The sequence below is a fragment of the Solanum verrucosum genome, unplaced genomic scaffold, assembly GCF_900185275.1.
Source record: "Solanum verrucosum unplaced genomic scaffold, falcon-dt-bn FXZP01000278.1, whole genome shotgun sequence".
NCBI classification, from domain to species: domain Eukaryota; kingdom Viridiplantae; phylum Streptophyta; class Magnoliopsida; order Solanales; family Solanaceae; genus Solanum; species Solanum verrucosum.
Genome location: NW_026020332.1, coordinates 1950112 through 1969355, shown reverse-complemented (window position 1 = coordinate 1969355; position 19244 = coordinate 1950112). Strand labels below are relative to the sequence as shown.

Sequence of the window (19244 nt, the reverse complement as noted above, 5' to 3'; positions counted from 1 at the left end):
CGTACTGAATTTTAATTTAAATTTTATGATCATTAAATAAGTTTTTAGTTTATTATTTTAATATTATTTTTTCTATTCTATGTTATTTATTCTATTATAATAAATAGTTGTTTGAAATTGATTTTTTAGTTTATAAAATCAAGATATAAGTAATTTTTTAATCCTAACAATTAATTTTTTTTAAAATTATAAAATAAATTTTGTAAAATTGCAAAAATTCTATTAAGGAATAAAATTATGAAAAAATTATTATTTATATTTATAATTTCTAAAGAAACGTATAAGAAAAGTAGATAAACAATATTTATTAAATTTCACCTAGCTTGAATTTTAAGAATAAAAATATCATATAAATTGACGGAAATAATATGTATTTATGTTGATGTTCATGGATGTTTTTCATTTTTGAATTTCACGACAATAGTATCAAAACTTATGCAATTGTTTGTCTAGATCATTGATGTTCTTTCCGTTATATTTACTTATTGAAGAGTATTTGTGGATTGAAGTGCTTTTAGATTATGAAATTGTTGAGAGAAAAATAAAATAACATATTAAATTTGTACCTTCTTTATTTTTCATATTAATAATCTACTTTTTCTTTTACAAATTTCTTAAGACATCATAAATAGAATAATAGTTTTACTAATTTATACCTTAATTTTTTTTGGTAAATTTATAAATTTTAATTATACTTTCAAAAATAATTAATTGTTATAATAAAATAGAAAATTGAAATTAATTATATCTTTGTAAATAAATAAATAATCAATATTGAGATAAAAAATAATATCAAAATGTTAGAAATAAAATAAGTCCGACAAGATTTTTTGGATTTCATGTTTTTCATAAATAAAGTTATTTAAGTGGAAGTATAAAATTTGGAAGAATTGTTAGAAAAGAAACTAAAGGAAAAAAAGTAAGAAAGAGAAAAAGAAAATGTTGAAAGGTAGAGAGAGAAAGATGAGTTTGACCATTTTTCTGAAATGGATCCACTTGGCAAAATATAAATGGACCTCATACAACTTTTATCTGCCACATCATACTTGTGCCTCGTGTAAAAATTTTCATTGGGCAATATTGTTGGCGTTGTTGTAAAGTTGATAAGTCCAAAATGAGAAGTAAACAGATGTGATAGGTACAATCAGCAAAGCATATTTAAATTGATCGGTTCTTATTTGTGTGACAAAAATTACTATCACATCAGAAGTGACATGCCATAGAAAATTCTTTTAAATTAAATCAAATGGTAAAGGAATAATATATAGTACAACATAAGATAACTTTTAAGTAAAAAATAAAAAATCAAATTAAAAAATAAAAAGTAGGGGAGATTTACTTTTGGTTTCTAACTTATTTTAAGTCATTTTTTACCTTGTCAAACACTTTTTGACTTATTTAAGTCATTTTTGATTTATTTTAAGTTATTTTTTATATTTGTCAAACACTTTCAAAAGTAAAAAACTAACTTAAAAGTCGATCAAACCTATTTTTAAGTCAGTTTTTTACTTCTGAAAGTGTTTGGCAAATATAAAAATAACTTAAAATAAATAAAAAAATGACTTAAAATAAGTCAAAAAGTGTTTGGCAAGGTAAAAAATGACTTAAAATAAGTCAAAAACCAAAAGTAGGTCTCCCCTTACTTTTTATTTTGAGCAACTTTCATATATAGCAAACAGAAAATTCATATTTGTATGTTATAACAAAGTTTGCATAATTGCGCTCCATAGCAAACATAAATATGTATATTTCGTTATACATATACAAAATAAAGCAGTTGTATAATCTGCTTTGGTATACATATACAAAAGGATCAATTGTATAAAGTGAGAGAGACGAGTGAGCGAGCAAGATCTGGGAGAGTGGCAAGCGAGATATGGGAGAGGGGAACGAAAATATACGTATATATACAATTTTCACGCATTTTATACATTTGCGCTTTTGATAAAGTGAGAGAGGCGAGCGAGATCTGGGAGAGGGGAGAGAGGGGAACGAAAATATATGTATATATACAATTTTCTCTCGCTTTATACAAACACAAATGCATTTTATACAATTTGCATTTTTTGTATAAAGTGATAGAGGCGAGTGAGAGAGCGAGATCTGGGAGACTGGCGAGCAAGATCTGGGAGAGGGGAACGAAAATATATGTATATATACAATTTTCTCTCGCTTTATTCAAACACAAACGCACCTTATACACTTGCGTTTGTAGAAAAAACGAGAGAGGCGAAGGAGAGAACGAGAGTGGCGAGCGAGATTCACTAGGAGAGAGGTGAAATAGCAGCAGTTTGCTATGAGGTACAATTAAATCAAACTATATTTATAGTATTTAATTTGAATTAATAGTTTGCTATTATATACAATTTTCCCTTTTATTTTTAGACTTAAAAGTCATTTTAAGTTTGACTTGGCTACTTTTTTTTTTGTAAAAATTAGGCAAATGACATAGTATAAGAAAGAAATTACTTTCTTTCCCTACTTTTTCATTAATTACCAAAAATCCCTTTTTTAAGTGTTTTTCGGATACATAATATAGCAGTGTGGATACTTAATATAGCAGCGCGGATACTTTAATTAATAACGGACGGATACTTAAATTATTAAGTTGTTAGCAGCACGGATACTTAATTAACGGGCGGATGCATAATATAGCAGCACGGATACTTTAATTAATAACGGGCGGATACTTAAACTAATAAAGAAAGAGTAGGGAAATATTGAGAATAGGTAAAAAAGTGTTGTGTATTTAAGTAATTTTTCCTTTTTTTTTAGTGGATCTCTTATATTAAGAGACAAAAAGGAAATAATATTTTACTAGACAAGGGCACAAGGCTATGTTCAAGCATGGATTAGCTACAGCATTTGGTTTGTATCCTATTGAAACATAAATTCAATGATTTAAGTTCAATAAAGTTATATATGTTCAATATTTATTTATTTACTTATTAAAACAAATTATTATATAAAAGGATCAAGAAAGAGTATAGTGAGAATTGAATTCAAAACTATTGTGTTAAAAACTCCTCGATATCACTTTACTGTAAGTCTTAACTAATCAAGTAGAAAATTAAAAAAACGAGAGTATATAAAAGATGACTTTTTGACTAATAAAGGCAAACACAAATTTTATTCTACAAAAGAAAAATCAGAGAGTAGTTCAAGCTAAATGCTACTAATAAAATCAAATAATGAATTTAATGTGCTGGAAAATTATTATAGTTTATACTAACGGTAAATTAAGAATTAAATAATGAATTATTTCTTATTTTCTAAATTGAACGGTCGGTAAAAGTGAACATCTGTTTCAAATGAAAATGAACAAAGGGGAGAGTATCAGAGTAGTACTGATCTAGTTTGAAACTTGCTTTTATCGACCAACTAAGTGTGTAATTACTAACCAATGCATATAAATCCATACCTTAAAAAATATTGAAATCGGCAAGCACGTGGCACATCGCGCGAATTTTTTTTTTTCAATTCAATTTTTTATATTTTTATTAGAGTTCGACTAATTTGGATTCATGTTGGGTAGAATACCATTTGAGGGATAGCACTCTCTATTAAGATCATACTCAGGATTCAGATAACTCGAAATCTCTAGTTGAGGGGAAAACAACTTCATCCATTGCACCATATCCTTTGATGATCGTAGCATAAGTTGACTATTTGATACAAGAACTTATTTATTACTCCGATCCTATCATGTTAGCCAGCAAATAGCTGTTGATGCATTATATATTAATTGCAAATGCATAGTAAAAATTAGGGCAATTTCCAATTATATAAAGGATATATGACAAGACAATTTTATTGCATGTGAATCGTGTATATATGGACAACACAACAAACTCACATTCAATCAAATTTCAATGGACGCGGCAACAGAAAAGACAATCAATTATAGGAGGAAAAATCTATTCATTTACAGGTCAATTACAATTAAAATATTATATAATCAGTAATAAAAGCATCATAGTACATAACTAGGATAAGGCTTTAAATGAAACATCATTTACATGTTAGAACCGAGGATGGATCTCAATGGCATGACAGATGTTTGAGTACCCATCAGGGGCGGCTCTAATAAATCGGTGGCCTAAAGTCAAATTTGAATGGAGGCCTTAAATTCGAATATATTTTTTTATGAAGTTTATTATAGCTAATTATTTAATCTTTCTTGAGACATATTACTCATAATTTATCAAACTTCTATTAGTTCTTTAGTCTATTATGAAAAGTCTATATTTTTTACAAATAATACTCAATATTTTTTTTAAAAAATATATGTATAACATATTTTGTTTTTTTTAAATGAGGCCCCTCAAATTTTGGGGCCTAAGGCAGTTGCTTTTTTTTCAAAGGGGAAGAGCCGCCACTGGTACCCATTGACCCTAACGTAACATAGATATATATATATATATATATATATATATTTATGGGAAAAAGGACAAATATACTTCTGAACTATCGTAAATGATATGTAGATACCCTCCGTCATACTTTTGGAACATTGGTGCCCCTGCCATCCAAAAACTAGAGCATATATGTCCTTTACTCTAACGGAAGACTAAATAGGGACACGTGGCGCAATCTTATCCGTCGATCTGATATTTAATAAATAACGAGTCGATGGATAAGATTATGACACGTGTATGTCCGTTAGTATAAAGGGTATATATGCTCTAGTTCTTGGACAGCAGGGGCACCAATATCCCAAAAGTATGACGGAGGGTATCTACATACCATTTACGATAGTTCGGAGGTATATTTATCCTTTTTTCCTATATTTATATAGAAATTTCTTTATAATGTCGTTACAAAAATGAGCTTGGCCTGCGTAATCAATATTCAGTTCAATAAAATATATACCTTATTGAACTAAAAAAATTAAAATGGAATAATAAATTAATGTTTGACTAGCCAATAAAACTTTAACTCCAATTGCTAATTGGACCGGCCACTTTGACAAGATAGTCAATTGCTTGTTGCAGGTTGAAACCATTAGAATTTGATACAGCTGTCTCTCATCGAGAGTAATTTTTAGATATTGATTATTATTTATAAGATTTGTATACACATTACTTTTTTCAAATGTCACTTATGAAATTACATTGTTTGGTGTGTATTGTTGAATCATTTAATAGCATTAGAGAGTCCCACTTTATGTTATGTGAACGTGTTTGATTTGATACAATATTTTAAAAATAAAGAATCTTTTGAAATTTATGGCATTAAATATATTATGATATATATATCTATATATTCAAAGTAAATTAAGATGTTCACAGTTAAGTTATTTTTTAATATAGAAAATGATTGCTCTCTAGAAAACATGAATTAACTGATCAATTTATTGGTAATTCTTAATTTGTCGCTAAATAGGTCCTAGCTAGTTAGATTTTCATTTAATCCGTCGCTGATCTACGATTAAATAAAATTAGCATGGATTTTTTTTTATTCTGTGACTAATTACTTGTTTTCTTGTACTTGGTTTTTCTTAAACAAACTAAAAAAAATAATAGCATGATACTGGAACGGATAGAGTATAAATAATTGTGCCTTCTTAAGTTGGATTACAGTTTGTTGAGTTAGTCATTTTAATTATAATTGACACCCATTACATTCAAATGATCTGACCATGAAATGATATTCTTTTCAAAACTCAAGAGATTTTTGGAACAAATTTAATTTTGAAGATTTCAACTTGTCAAATTGTTTGACCTAATGAAGGTTATATTGACCACATAAATGTGAACTTATCTGCTAATTATACTTCGAGTGGAGACACAACAAGGAAATTTACATAAAGATGTTTTGAAAAGTGTCAAAAAAATAAGTTTATAGAAACGATGGTGTGTTAATTAGTTTTTTTTTGTGTTTAAGTTATAAACATTATTAATATAAAAAAATAATTACATTGTCAGAATCATCATAAAAAGATATTCGCAAATAATTAAACTTATATATTAACACCATGTTATTTTCTTAGTTGAAAAAAATTAAAATCTAGAAGAATGTGTCATATTTACGATTCAATAAATACTTATAAATCCTTATTTATTTTACTTCTTAATTTATTTGTAGATGTCTTTTTCAATCACTTTTTTTTCACATGCCACTTTTTCAACTTCATAGGATGTATACTGAACATAAAATATAAAAGTGTGCTTACTATCAATAATTGTGAGAATTTGAGTCCGACAGGTAAATGGTATATTTTAAAAATTCAATGTACCAATAGAGTATAGCCCTAAAAACATGCATCAAAATAGATGGTTCGTTCAGTATCAGATGAACTGCGAAATCTCTTAACATGCCTAAAATAAAAGTTACGGGGTTCGCGAGACCTATTTTCAATTGTGTTACACTTTGCCTAACTTTAGGCAAACCATGCCCATAAACTAAGATGCAATTATTGCAAGTGTGTCTTCACAAAATGAGTTGATTCTATATATGGCCTAGGTTATAAAAGTAATGAATTATAGCTTGTTCCCTCAATTACAAATTGAATGACATTTTTTAATAACGATGTCAAGAAGATTATGTCCACTTTTTGAATTTGGAATATCTCATTACTTTATACACGCAATCCGAAGATAATTTGTCCCACGTTTCAATAACTCCAAAAACAAATAGACTATCAAAAAAAATAATATATCTACCTAAACTTTAATCCAATTGTCAAACGGAAGGGACGTTCACAGATTTCACAGTTCGCCTAACATTAAACAAATAAGCAATCGGTTTGGTGCATGTTTTTAGGGACATGTCTTTCTGATCGGAAAAAAAATATGCCTGTTAGTGGACACTTATAATATAACATTAGTTAAGTTAGAGGCAAAGCCAGAATTTCAGATCAGTGAATTCTAAATTTTAAAAAAGAACAACCATCTTAACCTAACGTAACAACCATCAAATTTAGAAGATTTTTATTATAATCTTCAATATTGGTCTAAGCGAGGTTAAAATTATTAAATTCACCATTAATATTTTGGCACCTAAAATAAATATTTTACTAGTTTTACTATCACCTTGAACCATTACTGTCCGTCTGCCACCAAAAGTTAAAATTTTGAAAAGCAAATAATAATTATTTTAATATAATAAATTATCAACATGTGGGATAACCCTATAATCGAATATTAAAATCAAATTTTGAATAGATAATCCATGTAAAAGCAAACAAATAAGAAAAAAAATGAAAAGGAGACAAGAATACATACCGGAGGCCAGATTTTGGACGATAACAATTAGATCAACAATAAAAGTTAGAATCCTAACTTTTGAAAACAAAAAGAAATTGGGTTAAACTTTTTTGAATGTCTGATTAGATGTTGTATTAAAGTACAACACAAATACTTTTTTCCTATTTTTTTTACATTTATAGATTTTTTTTATTTTTTTTTAAATATAAACCCACGTACGTATGAAATTATCCCAAAAATAAACTATGGATACTGAGTTACGAACCCACGTCCAATGGGGGCCGAACGATTTTACTAAGTGTGCAAACACCACTAGACCAATCATTTCATTATGCCTGTGGGTTCGCAGGAATTTTCTATATACATTTTATTTCATATTTTTTATACAAATATAGAGTCTACAGAAAAGCCAGTGGATTCGGTTTGACCCCTTTCCGATACAGTAGCTCCGCCCCTGAGTTAAGTTATGTCATTAAATATACAATTGAGATGTTAATATTTGAATAGATTTATAAAACAGGAAGTATTTCAAGCAAAATGAAATGGAAATAATAACTATATTTTTATATTTAAAAAAATGAAGGGTCAATAACATATTAAAAGTATCTTAACTTTTTGAGTTTTTTTTATCAGAACTATCAAGTGTTTATTTTCTATCTAAACGATTACCAACTATATTATTTATGAAAGTTTTCTTTTTTTACCTGGAAAATCATCATTGTTCAAGTAGGAAAAATGAACAACGGACAGTTAAAGACTTGAAATTTGTTTCGATAGATATTTGGTGATAGTTCATGTTAATAATTTGCACACCTAATACTATCATCTCTTGAAATCTCTATCTTTTGAATCAAAATTTTAAAAATTGAAATACTTTAGGTGTGTTGTTAACATTTCACTTTGTTTTAAAATATTTCCAAGTGTCTATGATTATTCCTTTTGTTCATTTCAAATTTTGCACGCCTCAGAAGAAATACTAATGAGTAATATGAGTTTTTATAATCGCAATATCCATATTAATTGATGTATAGTTTTAGGTCTTTTGAAAAATGATTTGAGTAATAAATAGTTGATGTTAAGGATGAAATATGAAAGAAAGCAATATATTCATTCTTTTATCAAACGAAACAAGTAAAAGTGAACCGATGGAGTCTCTCTCAAGAGTAGCAAGTTGCTGAATGGCAATAGAATGTTTTGTCAGAGACACAGCATGAATTGGGATAGTTAAGCTACAGTTGGATGGTCAATCCAAACTCTGTTGAAAACGACTTACCCTTATATACATTATCTACTATTATTTGTGACCTTTTCTAATGCCTAATAAGAGACCACTATTATTAAATTTGATAATATATGGATGTCATTTTCATTAAAAAGAAAAAAAGAAGACAAGTATATATTGAGAAACTTAAGGAGAGAGGAGTGGAGGAAGAAGTAGCATGTTATGGACCATTTGGGATCACAATCAAGAACTAAATTTCCTTTCAATTATTCAGTCCTAAGGTCTACTTAGAAAGATATGTCACTAGAGTCGGAATTTTAACATTACGTGTTTTGAATGTACCTTCAAACTCATAGCTCATTTTACTTATAAGGTTCATAATTAAATATTTATATATTAATACAAATACATCGTCTAAGTAAAAGTTGAAATCAGATGATCTCATTCGTCACCTATCTTTTTTTTTTCGTATTTATTTTTTCTATATAAAAAGTGAGTTCAATTCACCTAGTTTGTAGACTATGGCATGTGCATTTTTAATGTCTAGCGTAATAGGTCACAGAAGAAATGAGATCAGACCATAAATTTACAACCCCCACCCTATCTGATAATATCCACAATTTAGGGGTCACATAAAAAAGTAAATGAAAATTCCATAACTTTATCCAACAAGTATACTAAGTGATGACATAATGATGATAACATTGCATTTATATCACAAGGATAGTTGTTACAAATTAAGCACAACAAGTAAAAGTTGGTGATGACATAAAACCATAAACCTCAAAAAGGATACAAAACAAAACAAAACAAAAATATTTGATAGCAGAGTTGCTCAGATCGTAAACACCTGGTCCGAGTCATTAACGACCCTATTCTTTTTTTTCATTTCCAAGTAAGGCAAGCGGTGTCAAAATCCTAAGTAAAATTTCCTAAGTTGGGCTATATTTGACAATATATTGTCATGATTGAGCATTCTTTTCAAAGAGGGACAACCTATTATCACCAAGCCTTGTCTTATAAGCTGATGTCTTGTATTCAGACCATGTGAAATCATTGTAGAGAATTTGCTCATTAGGATCCTCCATTAGACTTGATAAAGGTGCTATCTTTTCACTCAATGGTGGCCCTCCAAAGTAAACCATTGACACCCTGGCTTTCAAACTATCTGCGACCACTCTGTGCCTCACACTCATAAACCTTCCGTTACTTATTGCCTGCCATCCACAACCACAAAACGTTACACTATTAGTACGTATATACGTGTGATTTAATCAAGTTATCTACATATGTATATGTTATTGTACGTAACTTAACCTGACGTAGTAAAGTACAAACTAAAAGGAATCAAGAAATATAAATAAGATGCATTTTCTAGTTAGTTAATTTTTTCAACAATTCTAAACTAAAAGGAATGAACTACTAAGTGGGAATCCAGATTCACGTAGTCAATCAATTGAGCTATTAAGATTTTTCATAATTAATTACCTGCAATGAGTCACCAACATTGATGAAAAAAGAGTAGGGATCAGGTGGGACTGAGATCCATGTCCCATCTTTCAGAGAGATTTGGAGGCCACTTGTGCTATTAGATCTTCCAACTGATATTACTTGTGGGTCTGTGTGTTCACCAAAACCAATCAAATTTCTACCACTCAATGCTTGAAGCAACTCTGGATATGGTGGATAGTGATTTAGCCTAAAACATGAGTCACTTTTTTCATCACTTAGCATCCTACTTAGTATATTCTTTGGTTCTATATTCAACCCTTCTGCTATCATTTCTAGCACCATACATCCCATATTTCTTACTGCACTTATATACTCGTTCACAAGTCCCCTGCATAAAAAAAAAACAATTAATTAATAGCAAAATATTAGAGTATATCTTTTGTCTGACGACTTTAAAAGATATTTACACAATCAGATCATTATGACGTCAATAGTGTTAAAGTCAAGAGCACAAGGGGTTCTTTTTTTCTTATGTATCTATGCAACATGTTAAATCATCTTATATTTACTTTTTTATATTTTAAATTTTTTTTAGTGAAAATTCTGACGGAGTAAGGGAGGTGCAAGGGACTCATGGCCAGAAAATTATATTATATGACAAATGTCAACTTTCATTGCCATCCACATATATATACTTTTTAGTGAAAATTCGGACTATGTCCTGCCCCGAGAAGAAAGGAAGATAACATTGGAACAAAATTGTTAGTACTTACCAAAAGAGAAGGGAATTTCCAGGAATAGTGATGGATTTGTTGTGATTGAGTTCAGGATTAGTTGTGAAGAGTAAATATTCAACCCAACCAACATCACCATTAGAGCCAATTCTTTTGTTACCATAGCCAAAAGGTTTAGCAGGGCCAACTTTGTCTTTCTCAATTTGGGACAAGTTGAAGAAGTTGATAGATTCATTTTCTAATTTGGTAATTGTCTCAATAGGGACACCATGATTCACCACCTTAAAGAAACCAAATTCTTGACAAGCTTTTATAATAAGGTTGTTGGCTTCAGGATCTAATAAGTCTATTACTGGAATAATACCAGTGTAAACATGATCACTAGTAGTGTTGTTATGTTTGCATGTTTTAATGTGTGAAACATTTTCTACAAGTGGTTGAGACAAAACAACCATAGTTGTTTGTGAAGAAAGCTAAGAAGATTTTTGGTTGGATATGATGAATTTTGAGTAATGGTATGGTAGGGATTGGTGGAGTATAAATAAGGCTAGCTAATGCATGAGAACAGAGTTATTTGAAACTATGTAGGAGATGACATATGGCTTAGTTTATACTCTCGCTGTCCTAATTTATATAGTGCTTTTCTTTTTTCGAGAGTCAAATAATTTAAGTTTGATCAGAAATTTATGCGTGAAATTTTCAAATTTTTTGAAATGAAAGTTATATATTTATAAATTACGTAAAAAGTAACGTAAGTCACAATAATTGACAATTCAAAAGATTTAAAAGATATATGAAAAATTTACGATCAAAGATAAACTTGTTTGAATATCGAAATCCAAAAAATGCCACATAAATTGAAATGGAGGAAGTATATATAGATTATTTACTTGGATACTTTCTCTATTGAGGGTGGACTTTAAATTACTTATATTTTCTCTGTCTCAATTTATGTGAGTTAGTTTGACTTGACACGAATTTTAAGAAGAAAAAAAAGAAAGACTTTTAAAATTTATGGTCTAAAATAAGTCATTAAAATAGACATTTTAAAGTTCAGTTGTTACTAAAAATAGAATTATGACATTCTTTTTTAAACTAACTAAAAAGAAAAGTGATCATATAAACTAAGATAAAAAAAATATTATCTATTTATCACTTTTCTATTACTTTTATTTGTGTTTCATCACATGTATCTTAGTTTGACCACAAATTTTACTTTGACTTAACGTGGAAATTAGAATTTCCATTAAAGTAAAATATGAAAGAAGTAGAATATATAAATAGTGCTAAAGGACTTTCACATATACATTGAATCATTAAAAAATTGACCTATAATTTTTTTCGGCGAAAGAAGGGTGTTAATTGATTCTCCTTGGACAAAGATAGTTATTTTTGAATCTTAAGCTAAATGATTTTTTATACATATTAAGAAGAAAAAGTAAGATAGATAAAGTGAAGTAGAAAAAAATATATGTATATTTTTAAAGAATTTATAAGTGAAATATGAGTGGTATCCATAAAGAAAATTGAAAATGGAAGAAAGAAAAGTAAAAGGTTATTGAATTATGTCACACCCGACTATAAAAAAATTCAATTAAAGAATATTGCTATTTTATTGCTCGTTTTATCATGGGTAGTTTTTATTTTATTCTTTAGAAAGAATTACTTAAAAAATTATTTAAATATAAAATTATTATAATAATTTTTCGAAAATTGAATTAGAAGTGACTATAAAGAAATTCAATTAAAGAATATTGCTACTTTTAGTGTCCGTTGGTTTCATTTTGTTATATATTTTTTAATCCAAAAAATTATTTATTATTATATTTTTCAAAGTTAAACTAGAAGTTGATTCTTAATTTTTTTGAAATTTGAAAATTTTCAAAAATTATTTTCATTTCATATTATTCACAAAAAGTTAAAATTATCTCAAGTTTTACTCATATCCAATTACAACTCTAATTTTCAAAAAAAAAAATTTAATTCCATATTACTCACAAAAATTTAAAATTAACTCCAAATTTTATTCATATTCAATCTCAAACTCCAATTTCAAATGTCATTTTCAACTTGTTAACAAATATATGTTGTTAAAAAATGTATTTTTTATTTTATGTCTATATATCGAATAAGTTAATCGTTCAAAAGTAAGATTCTTCCTAAATACCAAAGTATTATGAAGTATGAAAAAAGTACAGTAGGAAACAAAATATACTAAAGTTTAATGTTCTTGTTGACGTGTCATCGATACAAAAGGACAGAGCTGACTTTATTTATTTATCAACATCGCAAACTTAAAATAGCACTAAAAATATTCTTTGTTGGGTAGAGCTTCTATATGACTTGTCAATTTAATCGAATATATAAAAAGGTAATTTAAATGAACGAATGAAAATCAATCATGCCCCAAGTTTATTTCACAAGTCTGATACTCTTTTTAACTTTTACTTATAAATATTAATTAAAATAATAATAGTTGGTTTGATCGATAAGCTATGTGAAAAGATACACTTTTCCTCTTTCGGTTCAAAGCTATTGTTTGAAAAAAAAAAACTTGTTGATTGAGAATAAATTAATCAGGCAGGATACGGTGAAACAAGCAAATCAATTATAAATATTTTTGATATAGTTAAACAAGAAAAATAATGATGTAGTATAAAGACTACAACTACATGTTATAGCCAAAACATATATAATATGAAATTTCTGATGTGAAGTAGAGATATTGTAAAATGTTAAGTGTAGACTATAGACTTGGGGGTGTTCATGGTTTGGATAAAAACCGATCCAAACCGAAAAATCAAATCAAACCGATTAAATAAATCGATTTAATTTGGGTTTTGGTTTGGTTTGGTTTTAGATTGTTAAGAACTGATAATCATTGGTTTGGTTATGATTTTGTTCGAAAAAAATCGAAGAAATAACCGAACCGAACCAATAAGTTATAGACAGAAATTTTATTATTATACATACATAATATATTATATTCATAAACAATTTTAAAGATTTTATATATGTTTCATCAAAATTTATTTATAATTTACTTGTGAAAGAAAAAATGTACAAGGTGAGAACATTTTTCTTATTGGTTTCATGTATATGAGTGTCTATGGAAATTCATTGTGGAACTGAAAATGTCATTGTCTCTTCCTTCTATGCCAAAATAGTGATTTTTGAAGTTTTATTCAGTAAATTCAATGATCCAAAGTTCTGTAATGCCAGTCATTTTAACTATTTTTTCGTTTGAATGGTGTTGTCACTTTTTTCACGTTTTGAATGAATTGTTTCTTTTATTTTTATATATGGTTAATAACCGAATAACCGTACCAAACCAAACCAAAACCAAAAATAACCAAACCGATAAATGTATATTATATTTGGTTTGGTTTGGTTTTGATAATTTTAAAACTGATTAAGTTGGTTTGGTTTTGGTTTTGACCAATAACCGACCCAAACCAACCCGTGAACACCCCTAACTATAGTATAGAGTACTGATATAATGTCTAGTTATGTTAGTCTTAATTGATTATCGGTTTATCCAATACTAAAAACCAAAATCGAACCAATAACCCAATAATTCTTTTTAATAAAATCACTAAAATCATATTAACCCAATAACTCAAATAGCAATAATCCAATAATATTTTCTTTGATTCGATTTTGCACAACCGAAAGTAATTCAAATGAAAAGTTTAAGTGAAGTTCAAGAAGAAGGTTGAAATAGTTTGATTCCCATCTCTGTTTCCAATAACGAATCCCTAGAAAAACAATGTGTTATCCTTTCATACCAATAGAACAATGTCCTAGCACTAGAACAATATTGGAAAATGAATCTTAGTATCAATTTTAAAGTATACTCTAATAAAACCGATTCTTTATTTATTTAATGTAATCATTCAGTGTATTAAGTCAGATTCACAAAAGCATCAAGGATTTGAATCCCAATATGCTCATGATTAATAATATATTTTTTTCATTTTTGAAGTCCTAATTCGATATTTCTAAAAATATATGTCTCAAATTATTTGTTAATATACAAAAATTAAGATAGAATTAGTTAAAAGTTTTCCATTTTGACCCTTAAATTAATTATTTGAAAGTAAAATTATATTGTAAATTAAAGTTTCAAAAAAGTTTTTTCATTGTTACTCTTAGTATTGATGGAAAGCTACATAAATAGTGTGTATAAAAAGGATAAATTAGTAAAAATATTTTTGGGACGACTTCATTAGAAATGCTTTTAATGAGATCTCGTAATTGATATATTTGATTCTCAATTAGTAGAGATAAAAATATTAAGTGATTTCTTTTTATATATTCAATATCGGTGAACATATTTATTCGATATCTCAAAAATCAATCAAAATACATATAAGTTGATTGAAACATTGCGATCATATAAAAAAAATGATACGTGAAACAGAGAAAGGGTCCCTTGTTTGAGGCATGGCAAAAATCCACAAGACTTGACAGTGAGCTATAACACCCCCATGCTGCATTGTAATAATTAAGCCAATGAAACATGAATTCTCAAATATTTATTATCATATATATATATATATATATATATATAATATTGTACTTTACTCGCTCTACTGGGACTAGAAACAAATATATGTATGTCATTCCAACTGATCGACTTGTTGTAAAAGTTACGATAACTCTCTATCCATCTGGAAAAACACTTCCAAAGTTAGGAGGAGATCATACATCGTCAAAAAATTATATTGTATATATAAGATTTTTAACTTCTTCATATGTTTATTTATGCATCGATCCGACCATATATATGAGCCTTCATGATCGCCCATTGACCTTGTCTAGATAAGTGAAAACTTATACCATTAGTTAATGAAAACATATACTTCCTTTGTTTAAAAAAAATGTCCTAGTTTAATTTGGAGCGGAGTTTAAGAAAAGAAAGAAAACTTTTTAATCTTGTGGGTCTAAATTAAAGTTATGTCAAATATATCAAAATGTCCTTTAATCTTGTGGCTTTAAATATCCCATGTGAAAAGTTATAGTTAAAGTGTTGCCAAAAAAAGAAGAAGATTATTCTTTTTTAAACAAATTAAAAAGAAAACTAGGTCATTAGAGAGAAAGTATATATTTGAACAAATCTTTGAATGACTCCAAAGTTTATCTCATCTGATCATGTCTGAGCTGCTATGAATTTTGGAGAAATATATATATATTATCTCCTCGTAGGTAGACAATTGCAAGGTAGTCACATGAAAATAAGTGTATAATTGATACTAAATGGAAAGTAGAATATATATATATATATATCAGATTCTTTTGACCCACACATGTAGGCCAGTAGCAACACGTGATTATATATAGGACATGGCAGTACTATTGGTAAGTAGCGCAAGACTCAACTTTTTGAAATATAATGCAACTTGCAATATTTTAATTTGCTTCCATGTCACCTACAAATAATCCATGGTATCGTGTCGAAATCCTAGAATCCCAGGTGTTCTTGGAAGCATTAACATACTCCCTTTGTCTCAATTTTTGTGACTTACTTTCTTTTTTAATCAGTCTAAAAAAAATACACATTTTTATATTAAGTAACAATTTATCTATAAAATATATATTTTATCCTTAATGAAATGATTTACAGCCACACAAATTTTCATCATTCATTTTGGATCACAAATTTTAAAAGTCTTCATTTCTTTCTTAAACTCCGTGTCGAGTCAAACTACCTCACATAAAATGGAACAAAGGGAATAGTTTTTTTACTGTTTATATCATTACCCGTATTTGATACCTGCATTGAAGTTTAAATCTGAATTTGTATAAAAAAATCTCACATTAGAGATAAAACACTAATCAGAAGCAGAGCTAAATCATTAGCTAGCTAGGGGCTCAGACGAACACAATGGCCATCGCTAGACCTTGCATTTATTAAAAAATCATTAAATATGTAGATTTTTGTTGTTTGATTTTTCATCCGGTGTCTAATACATACAGTAGAGTCCGAATAAATTTTGATTCACGCTGAAAAGTTTCATATTAGAGGGAGGAGTAAAACGTTCTCTAACAAGGGGAATTTAGTACCTATGGAACTAGAATTCGAGACCTTTAGTTAAGAATAAAATAATACTTACCAGTACTCCACCATAACTCTTGTAGTAAACCTAGTAACTAAGACGGATTATCTAGAAACTAAGACGTAATCCATTAAAATTCTGACTTCACCTTTATTCCTAACAAATGTAAAAATAAATAAAAAAAATAGACTAAACTATACTATATTGTTTGTTCCCAAAAATCTACGAGTACGTAATTCAATGTATGTATGAAGTCCCAATAAATATGGAAAATTAATTATAATACTACTACTAGACTAGAATGATGAGAAGAAGAAGAAGAAGAAAAGCCCCCCCTCATTTTTCACATGCAACCAATAAGGGTAAAAAGGCTTAACCCCGAAGCCCATCACATGCCACTCTTCCTTCCATTGGCCAATTCCTTTATTTTCCTCTTGTCTTTCCACCTTTCCAATGCCAACGCACATGCCCTCTTTCTCTCTTTCTCTCTCTCTCTCTAGTCTAACTCAAGTGTTGGAAAATAGGAAACTCGACCAAATACTCCCCCACTCCATCTTCTTATGTTTTTTCTACGTCCCAATTATTTATGTGATATTGATAGAATATCGAGAGTACGATAATCAATTTTTAAATATATCTTGATAGTTTAATATTTTAAATTGTGATTTATAATATTTTTTTACGTAATTTTAAAGTAATATAGGTTACTCTTTCTCTTTCAATTTATGTGTCAATTCTAAAATTTGGAGAATCATTCAAACTTTTTATGTCTTTTAAATATTTAAGTTTCTAATTGTTATAATTTATAGTAATATTTTTTTATGTCATTTCAAATAATATATGTTGTTATTTTCTTTGTCTCAATTAATGTGACAACAATAAAATTTTAAAAAAGAATCATTTTTTTTAATATATTTTTAAATTGATAATTTTGTAATTTATAATACTCATACTTTTTGCACCCCCACCTGACCCTTACGTTGAAGCATGCATTTGACAGCACACCAACTGCGGCTATACGTAACGAGAAAATATATGAATATGATTTATCGTTAAGTGGGTGTTAATTTAATAAATATGAAGAAAATATTTTACTGGAACATGTTTTTTATGGGAAAGTAAGTGATTTTCTCATATACTCATTATTAGTCCACTTTTGGATTCGCACATCTATTAAGAAAACAATTATTAACATAGTAAGTTTATCATTTTACCCCTATTAATTATGAAGTGGATGAATTAAAAACATAACATTTTTAAAAAGTTCAACCTTTTCAAAGTAATTAATTGAGGGTATAATAGATAAAAAAAATTGTCTTTTCTTGATTAGTCAAAATGGACAAGTAATTAGAGACAACTACAAAAGAAAAAATAGTCAAATAATTAAGGACATAGGAAGTATAGTATTTATTGGTGAGTGGAAAGTTCAATCTTCATAGGCGCACAACTAAGCATTTTGGACATGAATTGGGTAATATTTTAAAAATTAGCAACATTTGAAATTGAGTTGAAAAAAATATATATTTAAAAGATAAAATGATATTTTGACAAAATATTTCACTTTTTAAAAATAAATTAAAATTTTATAGAGAAAGTAAATTTATAAACCTTCGAAATAATATTTGGGTTGTGAAAATCAAAGGGAACGATGACCTTGGCCTGTACGCAATCTGAAATCAAGTAAATTTATTTTTTGCCTCATAATCCTCCGTTGTTATACATATCACGATATGTAATACACTAATACTAGTAATCTTCCTCAAACGAAAGGGGAGGTAGAATAAAACATGGATTAGAGAAAGAAATATGGGTTAAATTGTTAAGACTTGAAAGCACCTAAAATAAGTCGATTCAAGTAACTACACGATTTTCTTTTCTTCTTCAACATAAGTGGGAGTACATAGGTAAAAGCTCAGATGCATTTCTATTCGGCTATGAGTTAAAGGGTAAGTGATTGAGCAATGGGCTCGTATTGGACTTTTGTTAAAAGTTTGGGCCATCTAAAGGGCTAATTTGCCTAGGCCCATTTAGGAAATTTCATTTGAGGAACTTCGTGTTGAACAACACATGCTTTATGAATTATTCCGAGTTTTAATTACAATTGATAGTTTTAAAAATGGAAAAATTACCAAATACATATTTTATTTTTAACATAATCTCTAAAATTCCATACCATTTAAAAAAAAATTCAAAAATCCCCTCTCGGATACATCACTTTCCTCTCGCTAATACATTCCTATCCCTCTGGGATATATCTCTCCCCTCTCGGATACATCACTATCCCTCTCGGATACATTCCTCCCCTCTCGGATATATCCCTCCCATATGTATCTAGATCCTATCCCCGTTCTGAGACATTTCTCCCTTTCGAATACATCCCCTCACCTATGTATCTAGATGTCCTATCCCCCTCTCTAATACAACTCTCCCTTCTCGGATACATCTCTCGCCTATGATCCGGATATCTATTGATGTATCCGGAAGTTCAATGATGTATCCAAATGTTCAGTGATGTATTCGAAAGTTCAGTGATGTATTCGGAAGTCCAGTGATGTATTCGAAATTCATA

At 28.5% G+C, this 19244-nt stretch overlaps 1 protein-coding gene across 1 annotated transcript; it reads right to left on the bottom strand.

The window, feature by feature from the left end:
* Window positions 1-9147: 9147 nt before the first annotated feature.
* Window positions 9148-11127, bottom strand: LOC125836455 (gibberellin 2-beta-dioxygenase). The gene is made up of 3 exons (XM_049515625.1): window positions 10656-11127; window positions 9919-10270; window positions 9148-9647 (listed from the first exon to the last, which is right to left on the bottom strand). The coding sequence occupies exons 1-3, from the start codon at window positions 11069-11071 to the stop codon at window positions 9393-9395; spliced, it is 1023 nt and encodes a 340-aa protein (XP_049371582.1). The 5' UTR covers window positions 11072-11127; the 3' UTR covers window positions 9148-9392.
* Between the last annotated feature and the right edge of the window lie 8117 nt (window positions 11128-19244).